Raw genomic sequence first — 21,555 nt, 5'->3', positions numbered from 1 at the left:
GAAGCAGAGCTTTAATCCTCCCCTCTAGATGGTATTTCTTAGTTTATTTTCTATAGAAGAAAAGTAGTTTGCTTCAGTTATTTTGCTTTGCTTCATTAAATGGTGTGTTTTTTCTCGATAAAATGAGACTTAAAATCTTGACGGGAATATATATATTTCTCAATGAACACAATGAACAAATGGGCATGCAAATCTAGTTAATATTATTTAATGTAATATTATTAAGGGTTAGACAGTAAGGCCTACTTATTTATTCACTATTACTAATGGGATATGTGGTAAACCTTTGCCTTTTTAAAAAAGTGATTTATGGTTTGTATTCCTTTATACATATGTATTTATTTTTCTAGCTTTATTGAAGTATAACTGAGAAATAAAATTTGTGTATATTTAAGTTGTACAATGTGATGGGTTTGGGGTGGTTTCTTTAAAGTTTTTATTTTCATTTCAGTTAGTTAACATATAGTGTCGCATTAGGTGCCGTTGTACAGCATAGTGATTCAGCCGTTCCATGCGTCACCCGTCCTCAGCCCGACAAGCACATGTGATGTTTTGGTATACCCTGTGAAGTGATTACCACAATCAACCTAATTAATACATCCATCACTTAACACCATTAATAATTTGTGTGGTGGTGAGACCACTTATGATCTACCCTCTTAGCAAATTTCAAGTATACAGTATGGTACTGTCAGCCGTAGTCATCATGCTGTACGTTAGATTCCCAGAACTTACTTACTCTATAACTGAAAGTTTGTACCCTTTGACTGATGTGTCCTAACTCTCCCACTTCCCACCTCCTGGCACTCAGCATTCCACTCTCTGTTACTATGAGTTCAACTTTTTAAGATTCTGCATATAAATGGAATGATATAGTATTTGTCGTTCTGTGTCTGGCTTCTTTCACTCAGTGTAATGTCCTGCATATGTACATACACACACATGCACACACCTCACATTTCTGTATCTATTCATTTGTAGATGGACAATTAGATTGCTTCTGTATCTTGGCTTCTGTGAGGAATGCTGCAATGAACATGAGGAGATACTTGGGCTGTGTACCTGGAAGGGGGATCGCTGGATCGTATGACAGTTCTGTTTTTAATTTTTGGAGGAACCTGCATATCTGTTTCCATAGTGGCTGCACCAATTTACATTCCCTTCAACAATGTCATCTTAACTACACTCTTACCAACATTTGTTATCGGTTGTCTTCTTGATAATAGCCATTCTAAAATGGTGAGGTGATACCTCACTGAGGTTTTGGTTGTTTTTCTCTGATGATTATTGATGTTAAGCACCTATTCGTATACATAGCCATTCGTATGTCTTCTTGGAAAACTGTTTACCTTGCTCATTAATTGTTTTTGTTTGGGGGCTTTTTTGCCTTTGTTTTGTTTTGTTTTTGCTGTTGAGCTGTATGGGTTCCTTATATATTTTGTATATTAACCCCTTATCAGATATATGGTTTCCAAATATTTTCTCCATTCCATAGGTTGTCTTTCCATTTTGTTGATTGTTTCTTTACCTGTGCAGAAGCTTTTTGGTTTGTACTTCCACTTATTTATTTTTGCTTTTGTTGCCTGTGCTTTTGGCGTCGATTTCTAAAAATTATTGCCAATACCAATATCCAGGAGTTTCTTCCTTAAGTTTTCTTCTAGAAGTTTTATGGTTTCAGTCTTCTATTTAATCCATTTCAAATCACTTTTGTGTATTTTTGCAATTGTTTTTTACTATATAGTATCTTTTGTGTTTGGGCAATCCCCTTCCTAAGGAGATGGAGTCTGTTTCTCTGCATAGACTACAAAATTGCTAGGAAGTCTCAACTTGAGTTTCTCTTGTAGTTAAGGTGCAGACACTTGACATGGGAACATCTCTTCAGATGTAGCCCCCTAGACTTTTTAGCAGAAGCTAATGCTCCAAGAAAAAGAGAGCACCCAGAATCCATCCTGGTGAGGAAAAAGGCTGTTTTGTTTTGTTTCAAGCTACGTCTTGATCCCAGGGGCAGCAGTGGTCTCTGGTCTCTAGTGGAAGAATCGCCATGTCTGGAGTTGGTGGTACTGAGGTCATGCTGTGAGGTCTGGACCTAAATGGTGGCTGCAGTGAAATGCTGATGGGAAGATTGCTGTGGCATCATCTTTGGTACTCCTGGCTGTGCAGGCTCCCCATTTGCTTCTCTGGATCTTCCCAGAATCTCCTTGAAAAGATTCTTTGAGCTATTAATATCCTTTACTACTTAAATTGGCTAATTTGGAACGTTTACTTGTCAGACACATAACTGACACCAAGAAAGTGTATAGGCAACAGGCAGTGAGGTCTTCATAGGATCAGCTCTGTGTCATGAGAGTAGTCCTTTGTTCCTGGCGAGATTGCCTTTGAGTCTTGGTCTCTGATCCTTCCAAACATCTCTGATCTTTATAGTATTCTTTAAATTCATCTCTTTTCTAATTAAATTAACTATATATGGGTTTGGCTATTTGCTGAAAGATGCTGAAAATGCTCAAAGGTGTAATTGTAAATGTTGGGAGTAGAATCACAAAGTGACAAATATGTTGCTAATTAAAACATATTTATAAAGATTTATTATTTATAGTTTGATACTAACTCTACAATTTGAACTAATAGAAAAATTGATATCTAGATTAATTTGTTTTTGTCTGGCAAAAGTATTTGACATTAATAGACCTTTAAGAAAATACTTCTTAGCTATTATACAATGAAATAGTTAAAAAATGATTAATTTTGTCCCCATATATTAATGTTTCAGGAATTTTCATCCCTGAAAAATACTTTGGTTAATTTTCCTGCCTATATATTTGTCCAAGTTTTATGTTCAATTATTATGGGATCATGATAGTTAACAAAGTATCAAAAGATTGCATAGAAATATAATATCTTTCCATAAAAATCATTTTGGTTCACACCTTATCTTTTAGTTCTGCAAATTTTATATATTTTAGCAATTAGAGCTTTAAAAGTTTATATCATCATATTAAAAATACTACATTTTTGGTGAACCTTATTTTTTAAAAGAAGTGCATAAAATATGCAGTATTATTTAGAGTAAAATTAGGGTTTTTTTTCCTTTGCCTAGTTGTAGTTCAAATGATATGATAATATAAATTTCAGTTATAAATTTAACTGGATAATTATTCGATTTTGAAAATCCCTCTAAAATATAAATTGATTAGGCCAGAAATTAAGAATTTAAAGAGTGCCCTCTGCTGTATAAATTTAAGTGTGCAATATCCTTATGTCCTCAGTGCTTGCTTGCATAGAGTCATAACATTTTTTTTTATGAAGCCATACTAAAAATATCCGAGTATCACATTACCACTAAATATGTGTTTATGAATTGTCTGTCCTTTCCCTTCTCTGACTAAATTGTACCATTTTACATGATAAAAATACATAATTTTATTTCAGTGAAGTAAAAATATTAGTTATTGTATTGAAGTTGCATACTTGAATATTTTAAATTTTAAATTTAAATATTTTAAATATTACTAATTTGCCTTAAATAAGGAATAGGAATCTCTTTCACTTTAATATACTTGGGCAAAATTATGTTATTTTTATTTCATAAGCTGGCTTTGACTACTTATTCTAAGTCTAGGTGTAATATAAATATAATTATATCTTTAGAATACATCTATGTTTCTCTATAACTAAGATTAAAAGTTTAATTAGTATATAAAGTGCTTTTCTTGAACCTCTTATAAAAAACCCCAGTACTTTTTGATGACATTTTTGAGGATCAACCTTGATTCTACAATAATAATAAATCATTTTTACGTTAATGTGAGGTTTTTCTAACATTATCATTTGATTTATTAAAGTGCAATGTTAAAAACTGATAGCTAACATAATATAACAAAAAAAATTAAAAAAACCTGATAGTGATTTCTGAACATGTATGATTTTGAATTTGGAAATTTTAAAATGTAGACTTTTCTCAAATTTTCAAGTAAATTTTTATATTTTTTTACTGATAAATTTTGAGAAAAATTGTCAATGTGTGCTTAAATTACACAAATGTAGTTAATTAATATCCTTTAATAAAATCACTTTATTAATTTACTATATTCCTTTTCCTTTTTAAAATTTTTAATCCCTGACAAAAAAAGATTCCCATGTTCTTCTCATGCAACACTAGTAAATTAAAATTATAAATATGGTGATTCTTAAACATTCTGATGAAGTTACAAACTTAATGAAATTTTCTTATATTTTGCAACTGAAATTTACAAGTCTAAGTCAATACTCAATTTCTTTTAAATATTCAAATATGCCTTATCATCCAAAAACATTAAAATTATCCAAATGCCAAAATGTAACATATTTTAATGTATTATGACTTTTACATATTCTGTTTAAGTGTGACAACAAATATTAGTATTTGGGAATTTCTTCATTATTTCTATATTTCATCCCATTCTTCTTGAAATCCCAAACATAGTCACTAAGGATAAAAATAATATCTTAGTAAGTAACTTGGGTGTCATTAGCTGCCTAGGTCTGCTTATCTACCAGGATTTTGGGCTGAGGTTGTTAATCTGGAGCTATAAACATTCATAGGCAGTGTTCATAGGACACAGACTTTTATATGAAGCCTTTTTGTTTGTTAATTTTAATATATTTGCTGTTAATAAGGGATTCAAAATTATAGTCATAAATGGTGCTGGTGTTTTTGCAACCTGAGTCTCCTCATGTTAAACCCTAACTAATTCTCACATGTTCTCTTCAGTTCTATGGCTTGGTTCATGCAAATATAATTATATAACTTTTTAATAAGCTATTTATCCATTGATTGGATTAAACTAATATATTTATGACCTAATTCTATTTTAAATTATTTTCATAGTATCGCTGTGTGGAAGATTCATATTTCTCATAAATATGTAAATGGCATTGAATTTTGATTCTGGGTACATTTTCTGGATCTGTGAATATGTTTCTAAGATCCTTCTAATGACCTTATAACTAAAATAGACCCAAGTGTGTGTATTGGTTAATTATAATTACAATAAGGTTGTAACTAACAACCACAAAATCTCAGTGGTAGAAAACAATCAGACTATATTCAGCTGGAGTCTGTGAGCCAACTAAAGGCTGACTGATGTAGACTGGGCTCTGCAGGAAAGACCGGTTATGATCCCGTCTCATACTCCCACTGGGAGCAGCGAGTCTGCATCGCTATGTAGTTCTCATTGCTGTGGCCAAAATACAAGAAGGTAAAACCAGTTGCATAAACACTTTGAAGGCTCAGCCACATGGTGCCCACTAGCATTCCATTGCTGATGTTAGGCACATTTTCCATTTTCTAAAAAACTGCAAGTGATGATTTCATCATGTTTCACTGCTAAATAACACATATCACCATTTTTCCAGCTGCTTATGTTTTATCACCGTTTTTCCTGTAGCATCCCCCTTTTAAGAATCATTTTCTATGTCAGTTATCTTTTGCTGAAAAAAAACACAGCAGAACAACACACACACACACACACACCCCATAAAATTCAGTGGCCTAAAACAATTATTTATTTTGCCCATATGGATACAAAAAAGGTGGGCCCGCTGGGCTTGTCTCCATAGTAAGGTTGGGCTCAGATCTACTTTATGTTTTTCTTTGGGGACATCAATTCCTCGGGAAAACTCTTTTCACAGTGATGACTGAGACTTAAGAGAGGAAGCCCAACCACACAGATTCTTTTCAGACATCTGGGTCTGTCATGTCTGCTAATATCCCATTGTCAAAGCCTAGAAGCAAGGGTTAGGGAAAGCAATTCTGTCGATGGAAGTAAAGAAGAGATGGAGCGTTTTTTGCTAATCTGATACACCAGACGGATGAGGATTGGCCATCTGCAAAGGTCGATATATGCTAATCACAACCAGAAGTAAACAATTATTTTCAGTGACTCATTCTGATAGACATATGGGCATACAAAAAAAAATTCAATAGTTGAAATATTAAAGGACCAGATTTCAATCCTACCTCTGTCATTTGTTGTACAAATGGATAAATTAATTTCAATTATTTTAAATAAAGATCCCAGTAAAATTGCTTCATTAAAACAAAATTGCAAATTTTTTTAAAAGTATTTTTATATCCTCAGTGAATTATTGATTTTTTAAATTATTATGGACTCTTTGGGATTCTCTTTCGTATCAAAGGATTCTTCATTCATGTATAGTCACAGTATGAAGTTGGATAAAAGCCATGTTAAAATTAGAAATATATATATATATATCCTCCTATATAAGGAAACAATATGAATAAGAGAATGAGAGAAATGCATGAATAATACAGGAGAAAGCAGGTAGAAAGTCAAATATTTTTATACTGGCAAAGCCAAATTAAATATGTTTAACCAACTAACATAACGTAATAAAATAAAAAAAAATATGTTTAACCTACTCTAACTCTAATTGACAGAATAACAAATTAAACCAAGTTTTATTCAATATTTGTAATTTTTATAAGCTAGAAAAGTTTTTCTGTGATTACAATGGTCATATACAAGTATAAAAATAAGGAAAAGAGGAAATCAAAAGTTGAATGTGTTCCTAAAATTATTTTTATATTGTAAATCTATTTTGATTTTAATTCTTTATTTAGAATGCGCTCATCTTTGGAAAAAGAAATAGAACGACTAGAGTCAGCTTTGTCTGTGTGGAAATGGAAATACGAAGAACTGAGAGAATCAAAGCCAAACCGTCTGAAAGAGGTATGGACGCACACAGTGAAGAGGAGGAAGTGAAGCTGACCGTTCTCTCTGGTCAGATGTGTAGCCTCATGGGCAGAAAGCTCCATAGACAAGAGGAAAAGTTAAAAAATTGAATTTCCTCCATCAGAGGGTTATTTTAACTCATATGTCTATGGGAACTCAAACTCAACCCCTAAGAAATCTTGTTCTAAGTAACACATATTTTAATGGTTTCAACGTGACACAATTAACTATCCATTCCAGGCACATGTGAGTGGACTGCTAAAGAGGCTGTTATATCCTAGCACTTACAGTAAACAATTCTATCTTCTTACTTTAGGTAGCAGTCTGGAAATACCAATATATCGCAAGTGCACCTAGGTTCTTTTCTTATAGGCTTTACGGGTTATTCAAGATCAGCCCCACTTGCCTTCATACTGTTCCTTTGCATTTTCATCAATAAAATGCTGTCATGAACCTTTCCCATTTCAATGATTTATTAATAATCATTGTTAAGACAATATTATTTGCACATCTTGTGTGTACCAAAGCTTTGTGCCAGGTAAGCATGTGGGATAGAATAATGAGCAAAGAAAAGAAAAATCCTGACAAAATGATGACAAGCCAAATGCTTCAAATGATTCCACATTTAGTTTTGTGTGTATATATGTGTGTTTGTTTATATATGTATTACATTAATTATATATTATGTATTATACATTATACACACACACATATATATCCATGCATATAAAGCATATGTGTGCTGACCAGCTGTCTAAAGAAGGTGAGTATCTAAGTCAAGTACGTAGTTGTGCCTTAATCAAAAACACTATTCCATCCGTTGTTTAAAAAAAAAAAGGTGGTAAGCAATATTTCTCTTCGCTTATGAAATCTTGTATTAATGTTGCTTCAGGTTTGTTTCCAGCAAGTGGTAAAGTTTAGAGTCATTAACTTAAGTTTGCTGAAATCACATGAGGAACCTTAGTTGCCAGCATTCGCCTGACTTCTGAGTCCTAGGCGGGCGTTCTGAGGCCTCAGAGTAATGATCACGCACTGGTTCACGAAGAGTCGGCTGTGTTAACACAGTGGACTCCTGATTTAAAATGAGGGAGAGCTTTTCCTAATATTATTAAACACATGTCTCCTGCTGAAAAATCATTTATTAACAAAAGGTAATTTCAGTGAGAGCCACAGACAGTTAGTTTGAGAACATTTCTCAATGAGGGGTATATTAAATAATTAAAGCTAACAAGCCACATAAAGTTTACCTCTCCTTTATAGATTCATGTGAGGATGTCAGAGTTGTTTTGTTTCCAGCTTGGTATGTGTATATAGTGTACGTGTGTGTACTCATACAGGTGCATTGATATACGGATTCATAGTATTTATATTCACAGGTATCTAACTGAACATGATGTCTCTGAGTGTGAACAAGGACAGTAAATTAATGTGATACGAGAAAAATAGTTCAGAATACAAAAATCATATATGTTTAGAGTGTATGTGTATTTGTCCTTATTATATAATGGGCTCTAAATTTGACTGAGAAAGCTAATATTGAAGATAGAATGGGTTTTAAATTATATTTTAAAATAAATGTGCATTTGCTATCTCTTGCCACTAGTGGACAGTGCAGACTTAATAATGTTAGTTTCTTACTGCTGTTTATTCAAGTAATTTAACATTTGTGTAACGACTGTTTTTGAGAAAAGGCATAGTTTTGAGTTGGTTTACAAAGAGATATGTATACTTTAGAATGTTTAAAGTTTTATATTCAAGGATGATATTTTGGATATTAAGTGGGAACATGTCTACTTTAACAAAGCTTTATAGATGAGAAAAAATAAAACCAATGTAGCATTTTACAGTGTAAAATACATACAGAAATCTATATTAGTACATATGTGATCCTTTTACTGGATAAAATTATAGGGATTTTGGAACAGGAGAAAACCTCAACATAGCTGTGAGAAATTTGTTCAACTATTTAGACTTTGAGCACATGTTTCAGTTTAGTGAACTACAAATTTCAACATTGAGTGGAAGTGACAATGAATAAAAAAATTTTACAAAGTGACAATGAATAAAAAAGTTTTACTGTAGATAGTGGAAAGTTAATTTTAACAGAGATAAAGAAAAAACATTGTTTGAATTATTTATATGAGATTACTTCTTAAAATAACTCTACCCCTAAAAAGGGAATTTCTAATAAACTTTAAAGCCTTTTGGAAGAGATGCGATATGCACATATGTTTAAATTATTTTATAAGCTATTGTGGAGTATTTGAAAATATTTAAAAACTGAATAAATAAAAATACTTTGTCACATAATTTTTATGTATACTTTGTTTAATTGTTTTATAATAGATTAGAGCAAGAAGAATTTTATGGTACATTTAGAAATGGCATTGTAGAGTAATTATAAGTGGAAAATATTCAAAGTTTCTATTCATTTGATTGACAATCCAGAAACATGTCATGATGTATCCTTTGGAACTTCATGTAAATACTCTTTTTTACTCCATTCCTCAAAAATTATGATAAATGACCTTCATTTCACTGTAGCTCTTCATCTATAAAAAATTTTGAATACAAGTGTAATTCTGTTTTAGATGCCTGAAATCGTTATAAGCAAATACATGCCTGGCTAGGAACTGCTGATAGAAAGATTAGCAATTTTTAGAGATGGAAATAGATGTGCTTAATATAAGACCAAGGTTTTTAAAAATGTATTTGAAAATCTGGCGTCTTTAGAGGGAAATCATTCTTAAATCACTGACATTTAGTGAAGAGTAAATATAAGAACTTAATTGTAAAATCTAATAAGTATTTAAAATGAAACCAAGACAATGAGTAGTAGAAATGATTATATTCCAAATACTGTTCCCGTGCTGCATTTAGTACTTATTCAGCTTTTCCTTTGCACATCTGTAAGTATTGATTTGGAATTACATTATGAATTCGAGTTTTTTGAAATGGTCATTTTCATGAAATCTCATGATCTAGAAAATCACATTTTTATGGAAGTGATATTGATTACAGATAATTATGGTACTTTTGCTTTAACGATAAATGACTCCGATTCTTTCCATAATGGAAGATATCTTACCATATGTGGAGAATACTGCTAACATTTCAAAATTGGTCTCAAACTGAAAAGTGAAATGTAACTTTAAAAATGAAATACATGGGGCGCCTGGGTGGCTCAGTCAGTTAAGTGGCTGTCTTCAGCTCAGGTCATGATCCCAGGGGGGTCCTGAGATAGGGCCCTGTGTCAGGCTCCCTGCTTGGTGAGGTGTCTGCTTCCTCTCCCTCTGCCTCTCCCCCTTCTCATGCTCTCTCTCTCTCAAATAAATAAATTTTAAAAAATCTTTAAAAATGAAATACAATTTCTCTTTGAAAATTTTGTACTTTTACTGGTATTTTTTTAAGGATTTTATCGAGGAATCTTGTATCTTTTTGTGATAATGTTTCTAGTAATTTATAATTTACAATGTTCTTTTATAAATATTTATATTAAATACTTATAGAGACAGGTTTTGTGGGGCCCTATATGCACTAAGGGCTGTCAATAAAGCCTTATCTCACATACCTCCAAACACCTTTCTGATTTTGGGGAAATAGAAGGTTAGAATTAGGATTATATGTTGCTAAAATTCTATACTAACACCTTTAATTTTTTTCAGAATTAAGATTTTTTTCTTAATTTTTCTTTTATTTATCTTTTGCTTGAAGTTTGGTTGAAGATACCTTCACTTTTTAAAAGATTATGTCAGTGAACACTTAGGTTGCTTCCATATTTTGTTGATTGTAAATAATGCTGCAGTAGATGTAACGGTGTATATATCTTTGTGAATTAGTATGTAAATACCCAGTAGTGTAATTATTGTATCATATGGGTATTTTTATTTTTAATTTTTGGGGGAACCTCCATGCTGTTTTCCACAGTGCACGAAGGTTCCTTTTTCTCCACCTCCTTGCCAACACTTGTTATTTTTTGTCTTTTTTACTTTAACCATTCTGACAGGTGTGAGGTGTATCTCATTGTGGCTTTGATTTGTATTTCCTTGATGATGAGTGATTTTGAGCATCATTTCATGTGTCTGGTGGTCATCTGTATATCTTCTTTGGAGAAATGTCTGTTCATGTTTTCTGACCATTTTTAGTTGGATTATTTGTTTTTTTGGTGTTGAGTTATATGAGTTCTTTCTTTATTTTGGTTGGTAACTCTTTATCAGATATGTTATTCACAAATATCTTCTCCCATTCAGGAGGTTGTCTTTTAGTTTTGTTGATTATTTCCTTTGCTGTGCAGGAGCTTTTTATTTTGATGTAGTCCCAGTAGTTTATTTTTGCTTCTCTTTCCCTTGCTAATATGGGAGCTATTCTTCATACGTAAGGAAAGGGTCCTTGAAGATACTTATTTGAAAGAGGTGGATGGTGGAGTGTTGTGAGCTCAAAACTTAATTTAAAACTGTCTCATTTTGCTATTTTTATGGCTTAAAGAAATCACTCCATAGAAATGACCAAAATTTTTAATATATCTTATCAGTCTAACCCTAAACTGTAGCTCCTACCATTGCTTTCCATCTCTGCTACTTTCCCAGTCATAACCATAAGATCTCCTACTTGGCCCCATCCTGCCAGGTCTCTTATCCATCACTGTTGACCTTTTTATTTTCCATCCAGCAACCAGAGTGATGTTTCTAAAAACACACACTGGATCATATTACACCCTTGCTTCAAACACTTCAGTGACTTCCCTTTTACTTAGAGTATAACTGCCCTCCAAGTAATTGGAAGTCTAAGGAAATGTAAATCCACCTGGTTGAACCACCAGATGTTAACAATTCAAAGGATGTCTGATAATGATACCACTCTTTTCTACCCTAAACTGCTCTAACGAGCACTGCCTCAAATTTCAGTAGATAGGACCCCATAGATGATTATTTTTGACTCACATACACTCCCTACATGTGTTTGGAGGGCAGCCTTCTCCTTCTATGCAGTGACTCTGTGCCCTGGGCTCTTAGAGGTCATGTAGCTGAACACTCTGCATCTGACCGAGATCAGAAAAAAAAGAATGGGGATCATATAGAGATGCTTTGTGCTCTAGGCTTGGGAATGGTGTACCTTATTTCCACTTATAACCCACAGGCAAGTACTCATTTGCATACTGACACCTAATTGTAAGGCATGTTGGGAAATGTATTCAAGCTATATATTTAAAAAGAAAGAGGAAATGAATTTTGTAACCATCTAACCAGTTTCTGCTGCAGGAATCAATATATTACATAATTAGTAACATTTACTGATTAATATTTTATCTCATTAACAAATATATTAATTAATATATTACCTTCATTGTTACTGATAAAACTTATATTTAAGGGAAATTGAGCTTCTGCATCCTAAAATCCATATTAAAGAACTTGACCTACAATCCCTACAGATAGGCTGGACAGGTGAAAGCTGTTTTTCACGTGAGACCCCTTCACTCTTCATCCTTTGTGTTTGAGAAGGATTGTGAAAGGTGTGCTTCCAGCAGACCTCTCTTACCCAAAAAAGGGGGAAGACAGAGTCGAGCTACAGGTGCCCAATTTCCCCTTTAAATTCACAGTGAAATAAGTCGTCCTCCTGAGAAGGAAGGAGTAACAGATGGAGGGACACCTGGAGTTGTAGGCAAATAGCTGGCCAGCCACAGGGATGGATGTCTTGAGGAGAGAAAAAAGGTTCCTTCCCTTTACTATTACCATCATCTATAGGATTTCACTTTTTTTTTTTCCCCCCCAAATCAACTGGTGGATACTTGTGCCTGTGCTGTCTGGGATGGTTGATCCTGACTACCAGGGGGAATCTGGGCTGGTGCTCCACCATGGAGCCGAGGAGAATTATATCGGGAATGTAGGAGATCCCTTAGGGAGTCTTAGTATTACCATGCCCTGTGATTACAGTTGATGGAAAACTACAAAAATCCAATGGAGGCAGGATTGCTAATGGCCCTGAGCCTTCAGGAATGAAGGTTTGGGTCATCCCACTAGGTAGAGTATCATGACCATCTAGGTGCTTGCTGAAAACAAAGGGAATACAGAATGAATGGTTGAAAAAGGTAGCTACAACCAGGTGACCAGTTATAGAAATGAGGACTGTAAGTGTCATGAGTATTTCTTCCTGATTTTGCTGTGAATATGCCTGTCTCTCTCCCTATCCCTCTGTCTGCCAGCAGCAGAAACCAATACTGTTTATCTCTTTATATCTTTGTTTTCTTTCCTCTCTGATTCCCTATCATTAACATAAGATGTGTTGCTTATAAATCAGTATTTAAGCATTATTAATTTTACTTCAGTGTATTTAACTTATGGGATATCAGGAAAAGAGTAAACATTACTCAGGGAGTTTACCTCCTCTTCCAGGGAAGGATTAGTGCATTTTCAGTTCTACGCAGAAAAGTTGTATCATGTTAGATGGAATCAAGACCTTGTTTTTGTCTTTATGTGAAGATTAAGTGTGGTTTTAAGAGATGCATATGGACACCAAGTTGACAAACGATGGACTTGTGATGGTTAATTTTATGTGTCAACTTAACTGGGCTAAGGGGTGCTCAGATCTCTGGTAAACATTTCTGGTGGGTCTTTGAGAGTGTTTTCGACAGAGATTAAAATTTGAATGGGTATACTGAGTAAAGAAGATCCGCCTCCCCAATGTAGGCAGACATCACCCAATCCACTGAGGGTCTGAATAGAACATAAAGGCAGAGGAAAGGTGAATTTGTTCTTTGCTTGAGCTGGGACGTCCATTTCCTCCTGCCCGGAACATCGCCACTCCTGGTTCTTGGGCTTTCGTATGTGGCCTGGGAATTATACCTTTGGCTCCCAATTCTCAGGTCTTTGGGCTCGGACTAGAATTTATTCCACTGGCTCTCCTGGTTCTCCAGTGTGCCGACTGCAGATCCTGGGACCATAACCACATGAGTCAATTCCTGTAATCTCTTTCTCTCTTTCTCATCTATATGTGTGTGTGTGTGTGTGTTTATGTTCATATTTATTTTTATATTTATTTTTTATTTTTCTTTGGAGAACCTTCACTAGTACTTTTTGGTCCATGCTGTTTTCTCTGTCTAGAACAGTCACGCAAAATGCTTTCACCTCCTACCGGCCAGTCACATCTTGCCATTAACCTCAGTTTAGAAATTGCTTTATAGAGAGAAATGGTTTCAGTCCAAAAAATGCTTCCTTTACTATTTTCCTTCAAAGAAATGTGCAGGATTTTAAAAGACCTTCTCAAAACTTGTAGTTATTTTTATGTTTGTTTACTATATGCCTTTCCCTTTGAACTAACAGCTTCATGATAATATATATCACGTCTGCTTTATTCATCTCCCTCTACCCAGTGCTGAACAAATGGTATTATAATTTGTGTTGACCAACCCCCCCTTTTTTTGTAGCTCTCTATGCTTATATTTCTGAATGATCACTGCAGCTATAGTGTAAGGAGGGTAGTGGAAATCCTAGACTTGTCTTTTATTAGCCTGTTGAGGCTACTGATCTATATCCCTGAGGATTTTAGATTTTCTAGGGGAACGGAGTGAACCTTCACCCCTAACAACTTATCCGTCGTGAAAATCTGTTCAGTTTGTTCTTTGCAAGACATAAATTAGCTTATCAGGCCAAAGAGTGAGGCTGATAAAATACTGTATTAGAATTTTATAAATGTATAAGAACAATGAAGCATATGGGACACCAGTTTGCTGATATAAGTGCCTTCAAGACCTTTTTAAACAAATCTAATTAAGAATAATATAAGCACTAAATTACATAAGTCAGAATTAATTGAACTACTAGTAGATAATTTATAGACATCGCCAAGGTAATGCTCAGAACACTGTGATGACTTACGTAACTCGAAGGCTATTATAAGAATTATGAAAGAAAATTAGGCTATTCAGAACCCACTTTGCTTGTGGATATAAAGATATAGATGGTATAGATATACCTACAGCTAGATATAAAGAAAAAGACAGGTTGAAATCAGATGTTTCAACATCTATTTAAGTTAAGCAATACTATTTTTTAAAAATTAAAACATAACAAAGGAATCAGTTGATATTTAATTATAGAAATAATGATAAAAGTGGGTCAAAAAGAAAAAAAATAAGTTCTCTGAGTTGCACAATGGTTCCACAGAGTGGGGACAGTTGGTCTATGAAATATCTTTATTTTATATCCCAGTTGACAGGACATTTTCCAGCAATGCATGACTCATAAATCTAAAAGATTCTTGTTTTACCTTTTTCTATAAGAAAGCTCTATACAGGGATATTCAGTTAAGACCATTTTGGAGATAAGAATCCTCCTTTTAGTAAAGAGCATTTGTATTATTACCTGTAGGAGCAGTTTTCATGTTGCAAAGAAGATTGGACAAAGATACCTGCCATCTTTTCCCTTCCCCAGGTGTATGCCCAGTTCACCCCTACCATGTACTGACACCAAATGTATTTGATTGTATACAACTGAATTAAAACACCCGATCTAAAACAGGAATGTATTGGTATACTATTTAAAAAATTCCGTATGATATAAAAAACCTGGAATGATATATTTTAAATTGTCCATTTTTTCATATGCATTACTTATCATTTTTAAATTTAGAAACATGCTTTTTAAATTTTTTTCAAATATATAATTTGAAGATAAGGATTCTAGAGTTTATGATTTTTTGAGGTTTGGAGGTTGCAAGTTTTGGGAGTTCCAAGTGTTCCTAATGAAATGTTTTTAGTTTATTGGTGTATAATTGATATGCAAAAAATACATTCAATGTATACATTTTGATGAGTTTAGACATATGCATTCATCTGTGATACCATCACCACAACCAAGGTGCTAAACATATCCATCACTTTCTGAAATTATCTTGTATTCTGTGTGTGTGTGTGTGTGTGTGTGTGTGTGTGTGTGTGTGTGTGTGTTGTGGTAAGAACACTTACTGTGAGATCTGTCCTCTTAATATATTTTAAAGTGCATGATACCATATTACCTGCAAATACTATACTGCACATCAGATCTCTAGAACTTATTCATCTTGCATAACTGAAACTTTATACCCATTTAAAAATAATTTCCCCTTTCCCTCCCTGTTATGCCCTGACAGCTACCATTTTATTCCGTTTCTATGAGTTTGACTATTTTAGATCCCTCATATAAGTGGAATCATGCAATATTCGTCTTTCTGTTACTGACTTATTTCACTTAGCATGATTTCCTGTAGGTTCATCCTTGTTGCAAATGGCAGGATTTCCTTCCTTTTAAGCCTAGATGACATTCCACTGTGTGTATATACCACATTTTCTTTATCGATTCATCTGTAAATAGGTCTGTTTCCATATCTTGGCTACTGTAAATAATGCTGCAATGAACATGAAGATGCAAATATCTCTTAGAGATTCTGATTTCAGTTATTTTTTATATATACACCCATATGTGGGATTGCTGGATCACATGACAGTGTTTTTAATGTTTTGAGGAATCCTTACACTGTTCTCCGTAGTGCAGATTTCCCCTGTACCTCCCACCTCCACACATACTAGCCTCCCACATCATGAACATCACTTACCAGAATGGTACATTTTTTACCAAGGATGGACATTCATTGACACATGATAATCACCCACAGTTTATCATTTACCTTGGGGTTCATTCTTGGTGTTGCAATTAACATGGGTTTAGACAAATGTATAATAATATGAATCCATCATTATGGTATCACACAGAGTATTTTTACTGTCACTGTCCTAAAATTCTGCTGTGCTCTCTGTTTATCCTTCCTTGCTCCCTTAACTCTTGGCAACCACTGATCTTTATATTGGCTCCATAGATTTGCTTTTTCCAAAATGTCATATAGTTGGAATTATATATTATATAACCTTTTCAGATTGGCTTCTTTCACCTGGTAATATGCTTTTAAGCTTCCTCCATGTCTTTTCATGACTTGATAGCTCATTTCTCTTTAGTGCTAAATAATATTACATTGTCTGGATGTACCAAACTTTGTTTACCCATCAACTTGCTGAAGGATATTTTGGTTACTTGCAAGATTTAGCAGTTATGAATAAGGCTGCTATGAGCATCTGTAAGTAGGTTTTTGTGTGGTTTTCAGTCTCTTTTCATTTAATTATTACCCCTGCTGCAATGCATTCTGCCTTAAATTATTTCATAGATCACTGGCCACCCTCTAGATAGCAGCTTTTGAAGGAGGCACAGTCAGGACTGTGTCCAGGGTAGCAGCTCAGAGTATGGCACGTTATGTGAAAGGAACTAGGTGAGCTGCTTTGATGAGAAGGGGCTATTCATGTGGTGGAGACTCAGAGCATCACTGACTCCTCCCCAGGGCTGTAGTGCATTCTAACTAGTATCAGTAATTTTAATGAGAGTTAGGAAATCATAGAGACAGAAGGCTCCTTTAGCTGGTATTTTCACAGGGATCGTATGGGAGGACTGAAAAGGCACAGATGACAAACTGGAATAGAGAGTACTCTTTGGGATGCACTTTAGAATGTGTACTTGTCACATGAGACAGTTTCCTTTGTAATATAGTTCTGAAGTTGTGATCAAAGACAATGGGAGATATAATTATATATTCACATTAAAACTTCTTTTAATGTAGGTGAAATGAGGTGCCACTGGAATCTCATAAGGGTTCTCCCACGGATAATGTGAACCGTATAAAAAAACAGTAAATAATCCTTTAATGTAGTTGTACTGAATTAGCAGAATCCATAGGATTCACCTAAAAGGAATTTATATATATAGTGTGTGTGTGTGTGTGTGTGTGTCCAGGTCTCTCTTTGGACATTTTGATTTAATTAGTTAGGAGTGCTACTCATATATCCTTATTTTTAGAAGCTCATTATTCTGATATATACCCAAAATTGAGATCTGCTGCTGTAAAGCATCAGATCTCAGAGCAGGGTTGGGGGGACCATTGAGATCCTCAAAAACAATTGTGATCATTCATTTTATATGTTATATCAACTTTACTCATCAGTGAGTACCCAGATATTTGGTCAGACATTATTCTAGGTGTATCTGTGAGGGAGCTTCTGGATGAAATTAACATTTGATTCAGTAGCAGATTGTCCTTCCTAATGTGGGTGAGCTCATCTATTCAGGCTGACCCTCCTGCAACTAAGAGGAAACTCCATCTGCCTGTCTTCCACCTAGGACATCCGTTTTTTTCTTGATTTCAGACTTGAACTGAAACATTAGCTCTTCGCAGTCTCAAGCCTGTTGGATTTAGACTGAGCCTCTACCATGGGCTCTTCTGGTTCTCAGGTCTTTAACTTGGACTAGAACTTTCACCACTGGCTCTCCTTGGTCTCTTCAGCTTGCCAACTGCAGAATTTGGGAATTGTCGGCCTCCAAAAATCATGTGAGCCAATTCCTCATGATAAGAATCTTTATGGGAAAAATAAAATTTAAAAATATGTGGAAAATTATAATGTAATCTGAAATAAAACAAGAATAATATATATCTTCTATTTGTTTCTCTGATGATCCCTAATACACCAGCCTTACTGAAAAACACATCTCTTAAGCAGATCTCCTCACTGCAAGTCCTGGTTTATTTCCATCTGTTGATCTGACCTAGTTAGTAACATAAATTACGAAATGGAATGTATACTTTATTTTCCTTATTTTTCACATTGACTGGTAGATTGACTTAAAAATAATTTCTTTATGTATTGTAGAGAAAATACTGTGCTAAAAGAAAGATAACTTGTTACTTGGTGATTTAGTATTTTGAACTACATATACTCAGTTCTACCAAGGAGAGGGAGCATGGTTGCTCCTCTGCAAAGGCCGCTGTATAGACAAGCTGAAGAAGTTTCAGCTCCATGCCCCCGACATGCACCCCTTCTAGGACCTCGGCAGCTATCCTAGCAAGATGTAAATATGCTCATATGTTTTTGTGTAATTTGCAAAAATAAGATAATTGAGACACACTTGTTTAAACCTCTGCCTCTTTCCACTTTGATTTTGCCCCTAACACTCTTTTCCTTTTCTCTCCTGGACAAGAAATAGCTGTGGGAATATTTGGGGTCTTACCAAGTTGAAATTGAATTGAGGATACATACAGTTTGTATATGGTGGAATATATTTTTGGATGTGTTATGTATACCTAGTCCGTATGGAAGTTCTCTCCTCTCAGAAACATATTTGATCTTTTAAATGAAAACCATATAAAAAATAATTTTAGGATACCTATATTTATGGGGTACAAGATTCAAAAAGTGAATATTCCCAACGGCAGATAGGCTTGTGTGTTATTCTGTGAGCTTATTTATCCAAACTTAATTCACAAAAAACTGATCAACTATTCTGGAAGAAAGACTAAACCCTCTCTATTAAAAATGATGTTACATGATCACTGTCATAATAAAAGTTGATGACAGTGTATACAGTGAGAAGTCTAGGAAAAACTTTTAGATATTATTTAGTAGTTATTCCTAGACCTTTATATTATTTTTCAGGGTTTTGTGATATATTATGGTATATGTCGGCTTTCCAAAATTTGTGAATGTTGTTTCCTCATTCTAATTTACTTTCATTCCTAATTGTGCTTTGTCCCCAGTTGTAAAAAAAAAAAAAAATAAAACAAAACAAAAAAACAGCCTCTATAAAACCTGAATTTACTCATGATCCTCTACTCTCCCTTAGCTCAACCTCCAGAGTTCCAGCAGATGGCTTTCTCCTGCATAGTGCGATTTCCTGACGTCCACACTGTTATTTTACTACTTATTACAACTGCATGCTTGCTTTTTATCCCTTCACCTAGATGAGAATCACCGTCGGGGCAGAGACACCTTCCACTACCTGTCTGATTCAGGGAGAAGTGGTCAAAAGACACTTGCAGATGGACTTAATGAGCGTAGGTAAATGTTTTAGGGAAAGGAAGGGAGAGTTGCTGGTGGATTCCAATCCCTTGCTTTTGGCCTGTTTTCCATTGTTCTGGCTGCCCCACCCTACCCCCCAGCCTCTGTATAGATGGCTTTTGCTGATTCTCCCTACCGCATTGTTTACACAAAAAGATACAAAGTCCCGAAGAAGAAAAGTGGATTGTCAGCTATTTGGTCATGGGAAGGATTTGCACTGGTCAGGCTCTTATCTCCAGAGATTTCCGAAATGCCATATGTAGGGGAGAGAAGGAATGCAGTAACCAACTGCAAGGTACCAAATTAGTGAAAAATTATATAAGATGGAATGTTTCCAAGAGTAACTTATTTACATAAAAAGGAAACAGCATTGTATGCATTTTAGAGTTAAATCATAAGTTTAAGTTCTATTTTAATATTGACAGGGTTTGGGAAGTATCAAATTCACTTTGAACCACAATCTCAGTGTTAAGTAATGAAATAGACAGAGAAGTGAGTGAGTAGGCATTTTAATTCTTCCTCAGATGGGGATCCAATGAGACAAATTAAGAGGTGAAAGCTCATTTTGTGCTTCAGGTAGTTTCATTAAGAATGCTCCTAACAAAAGCTCTTTGAGGTTTAAAATTAAAAGAGAAGGCATAATTGCCGTGACTCTTTCAATGAAGTAATCTTTGCTCTTTACATGCTTTTAACAGCTTTATTGTGATATAATTCACAGACTGTACAACTCATCCACTTAAAGAGTACAGTTCAGCGGCCAGTGTATTCGCAGAGTTGTGCAGCCGTCACCACAATCAACTTTAAAACATGTCATCAGTCCAAAAAAGAAACCTCTGTCCAATAGCATGGCCCTCCAGCCACCACAGCTTTAGGTAATCACTAATCCAATTGAACACTATGGATTTGCCAATTCTGGACATTTCATATAAATGGAATTTTAACTGGTTTCTTCTACTGTATGTTGGTTTTTTTTTTTTTAAGATTTTATTTATTTATTTGACAGAGATAGAGACAGCCAACGAGAGAGGGAACACAAGCAGGGGGAGTGGGAGAGGAAGAAGCAGGCTCATAGCGGAGGAGCCTGATGTGAGGCTCGATCCCATAACGCCGGGATCACGCCCTGAGCCGAAGGCAGACGCCTAACCACTGTGCCACCCAGGCGCCCCTGTATGTTGGTTTTTGAATATAGTTTCTGTAATCTGCTATCTCAGCCACTATTCCTACCACAACTCAATAAAGACATAAACATTATGCTGATCTTTTGTATGTGTGTGTGTGTGAGTGTGTGTGTAAACCTCATTTAGAAAACAATATTAAGAGGTCTAATTTTCTGTTCCTCATAAGAAAAATATTAATACTTAGCTGTTTTGTACATGCCCGAAGCAAGAGATAAACATCTTAAAGTATTATTTTCCTTAAGTGAAAACTTTGGTTTCAACAGATTTACAGGCGACCATTTCATGTTTAGTAGAGAAGGACTAAATCAGAAAACAAAGAAAAACATTTCAATTTCTAAGGCTTTTGCAGAAACGTAAGATCTTCTTTCTTATTACCAAAGTTGACACTGATTTCTTACTTGGTGAAGTTAAATTACATACTTTAACACTAATAAAATTTATTCAAACATGGGTATTTGATTTTTTTTAGTTTCTTGCTGTAGTAATTATGTGTTACTGCAGACCGTATTTAATTAAGAATTAAGCCATGCTAATCCTTTAAAAAACCCCATTTACCTAAAAGTAAAATCTAAAATACTTTTTCCCCCAAGAACTTTGATGTTCTATAATTTCATGGGTTTTTTGTTTTTGTTTTGTTTTCTTTTTATGAGCCAGTGACTCAGCTCACTCAATGTCTGTCTTGCATGATGTACCCCCCTCTGCCTTGTGTGTGCGTGTGTGTGTGTGAACTTAACAATAG

The 21,555-nt window shown here is 34.6% G+C and overlaps 1 protein-coding gene across 17 annotated transcripts in view; it reads left to right on the top strand.

The window, feature by feature from the left end:
- The window catches only part of CCDC102B (coiled-coil domain containing 102B), a 229,234-nt gene that overhangs the window by 131,914 nt on the left and 75,765 nt on the right, over positions 1-21,555 (top strand). For all 17 annotated transcript variants that reach the window (XM_057313347.1, XM_057313342.1, XM_048218486.2 and 14 more), the window contains one exon: positions 6,620-6,728. In XM_057313347.1, the coding sequence (XP_057169330.1) occupies positions 6,620-6,728 (109 nt within the window). The remainder of the gene's footprint in view (positions 1-6,619; positions 6,729-21,555) is intronic.

The sequence above is a fragment of the Ursus arctos genome, unplaced genomic scaffold, assembly GCF_023065955.2.
Source record: "Ursus arctos isolate Adak ecotype North America unplaced genomic scaffold, UrsArc2.0 scaffold_17, whole genome shotgun sequence".
Lineage (NCBI taxonomy): Eukaryota > Metazoa > Chordata > Mammalia > Carnivora > Ursidae > Ursus > Ursus arctos.
Note: the sequence above shows the minus strand (reverse complement) of the source record. Positions and strands in the feature narration are given on the sequence as shown.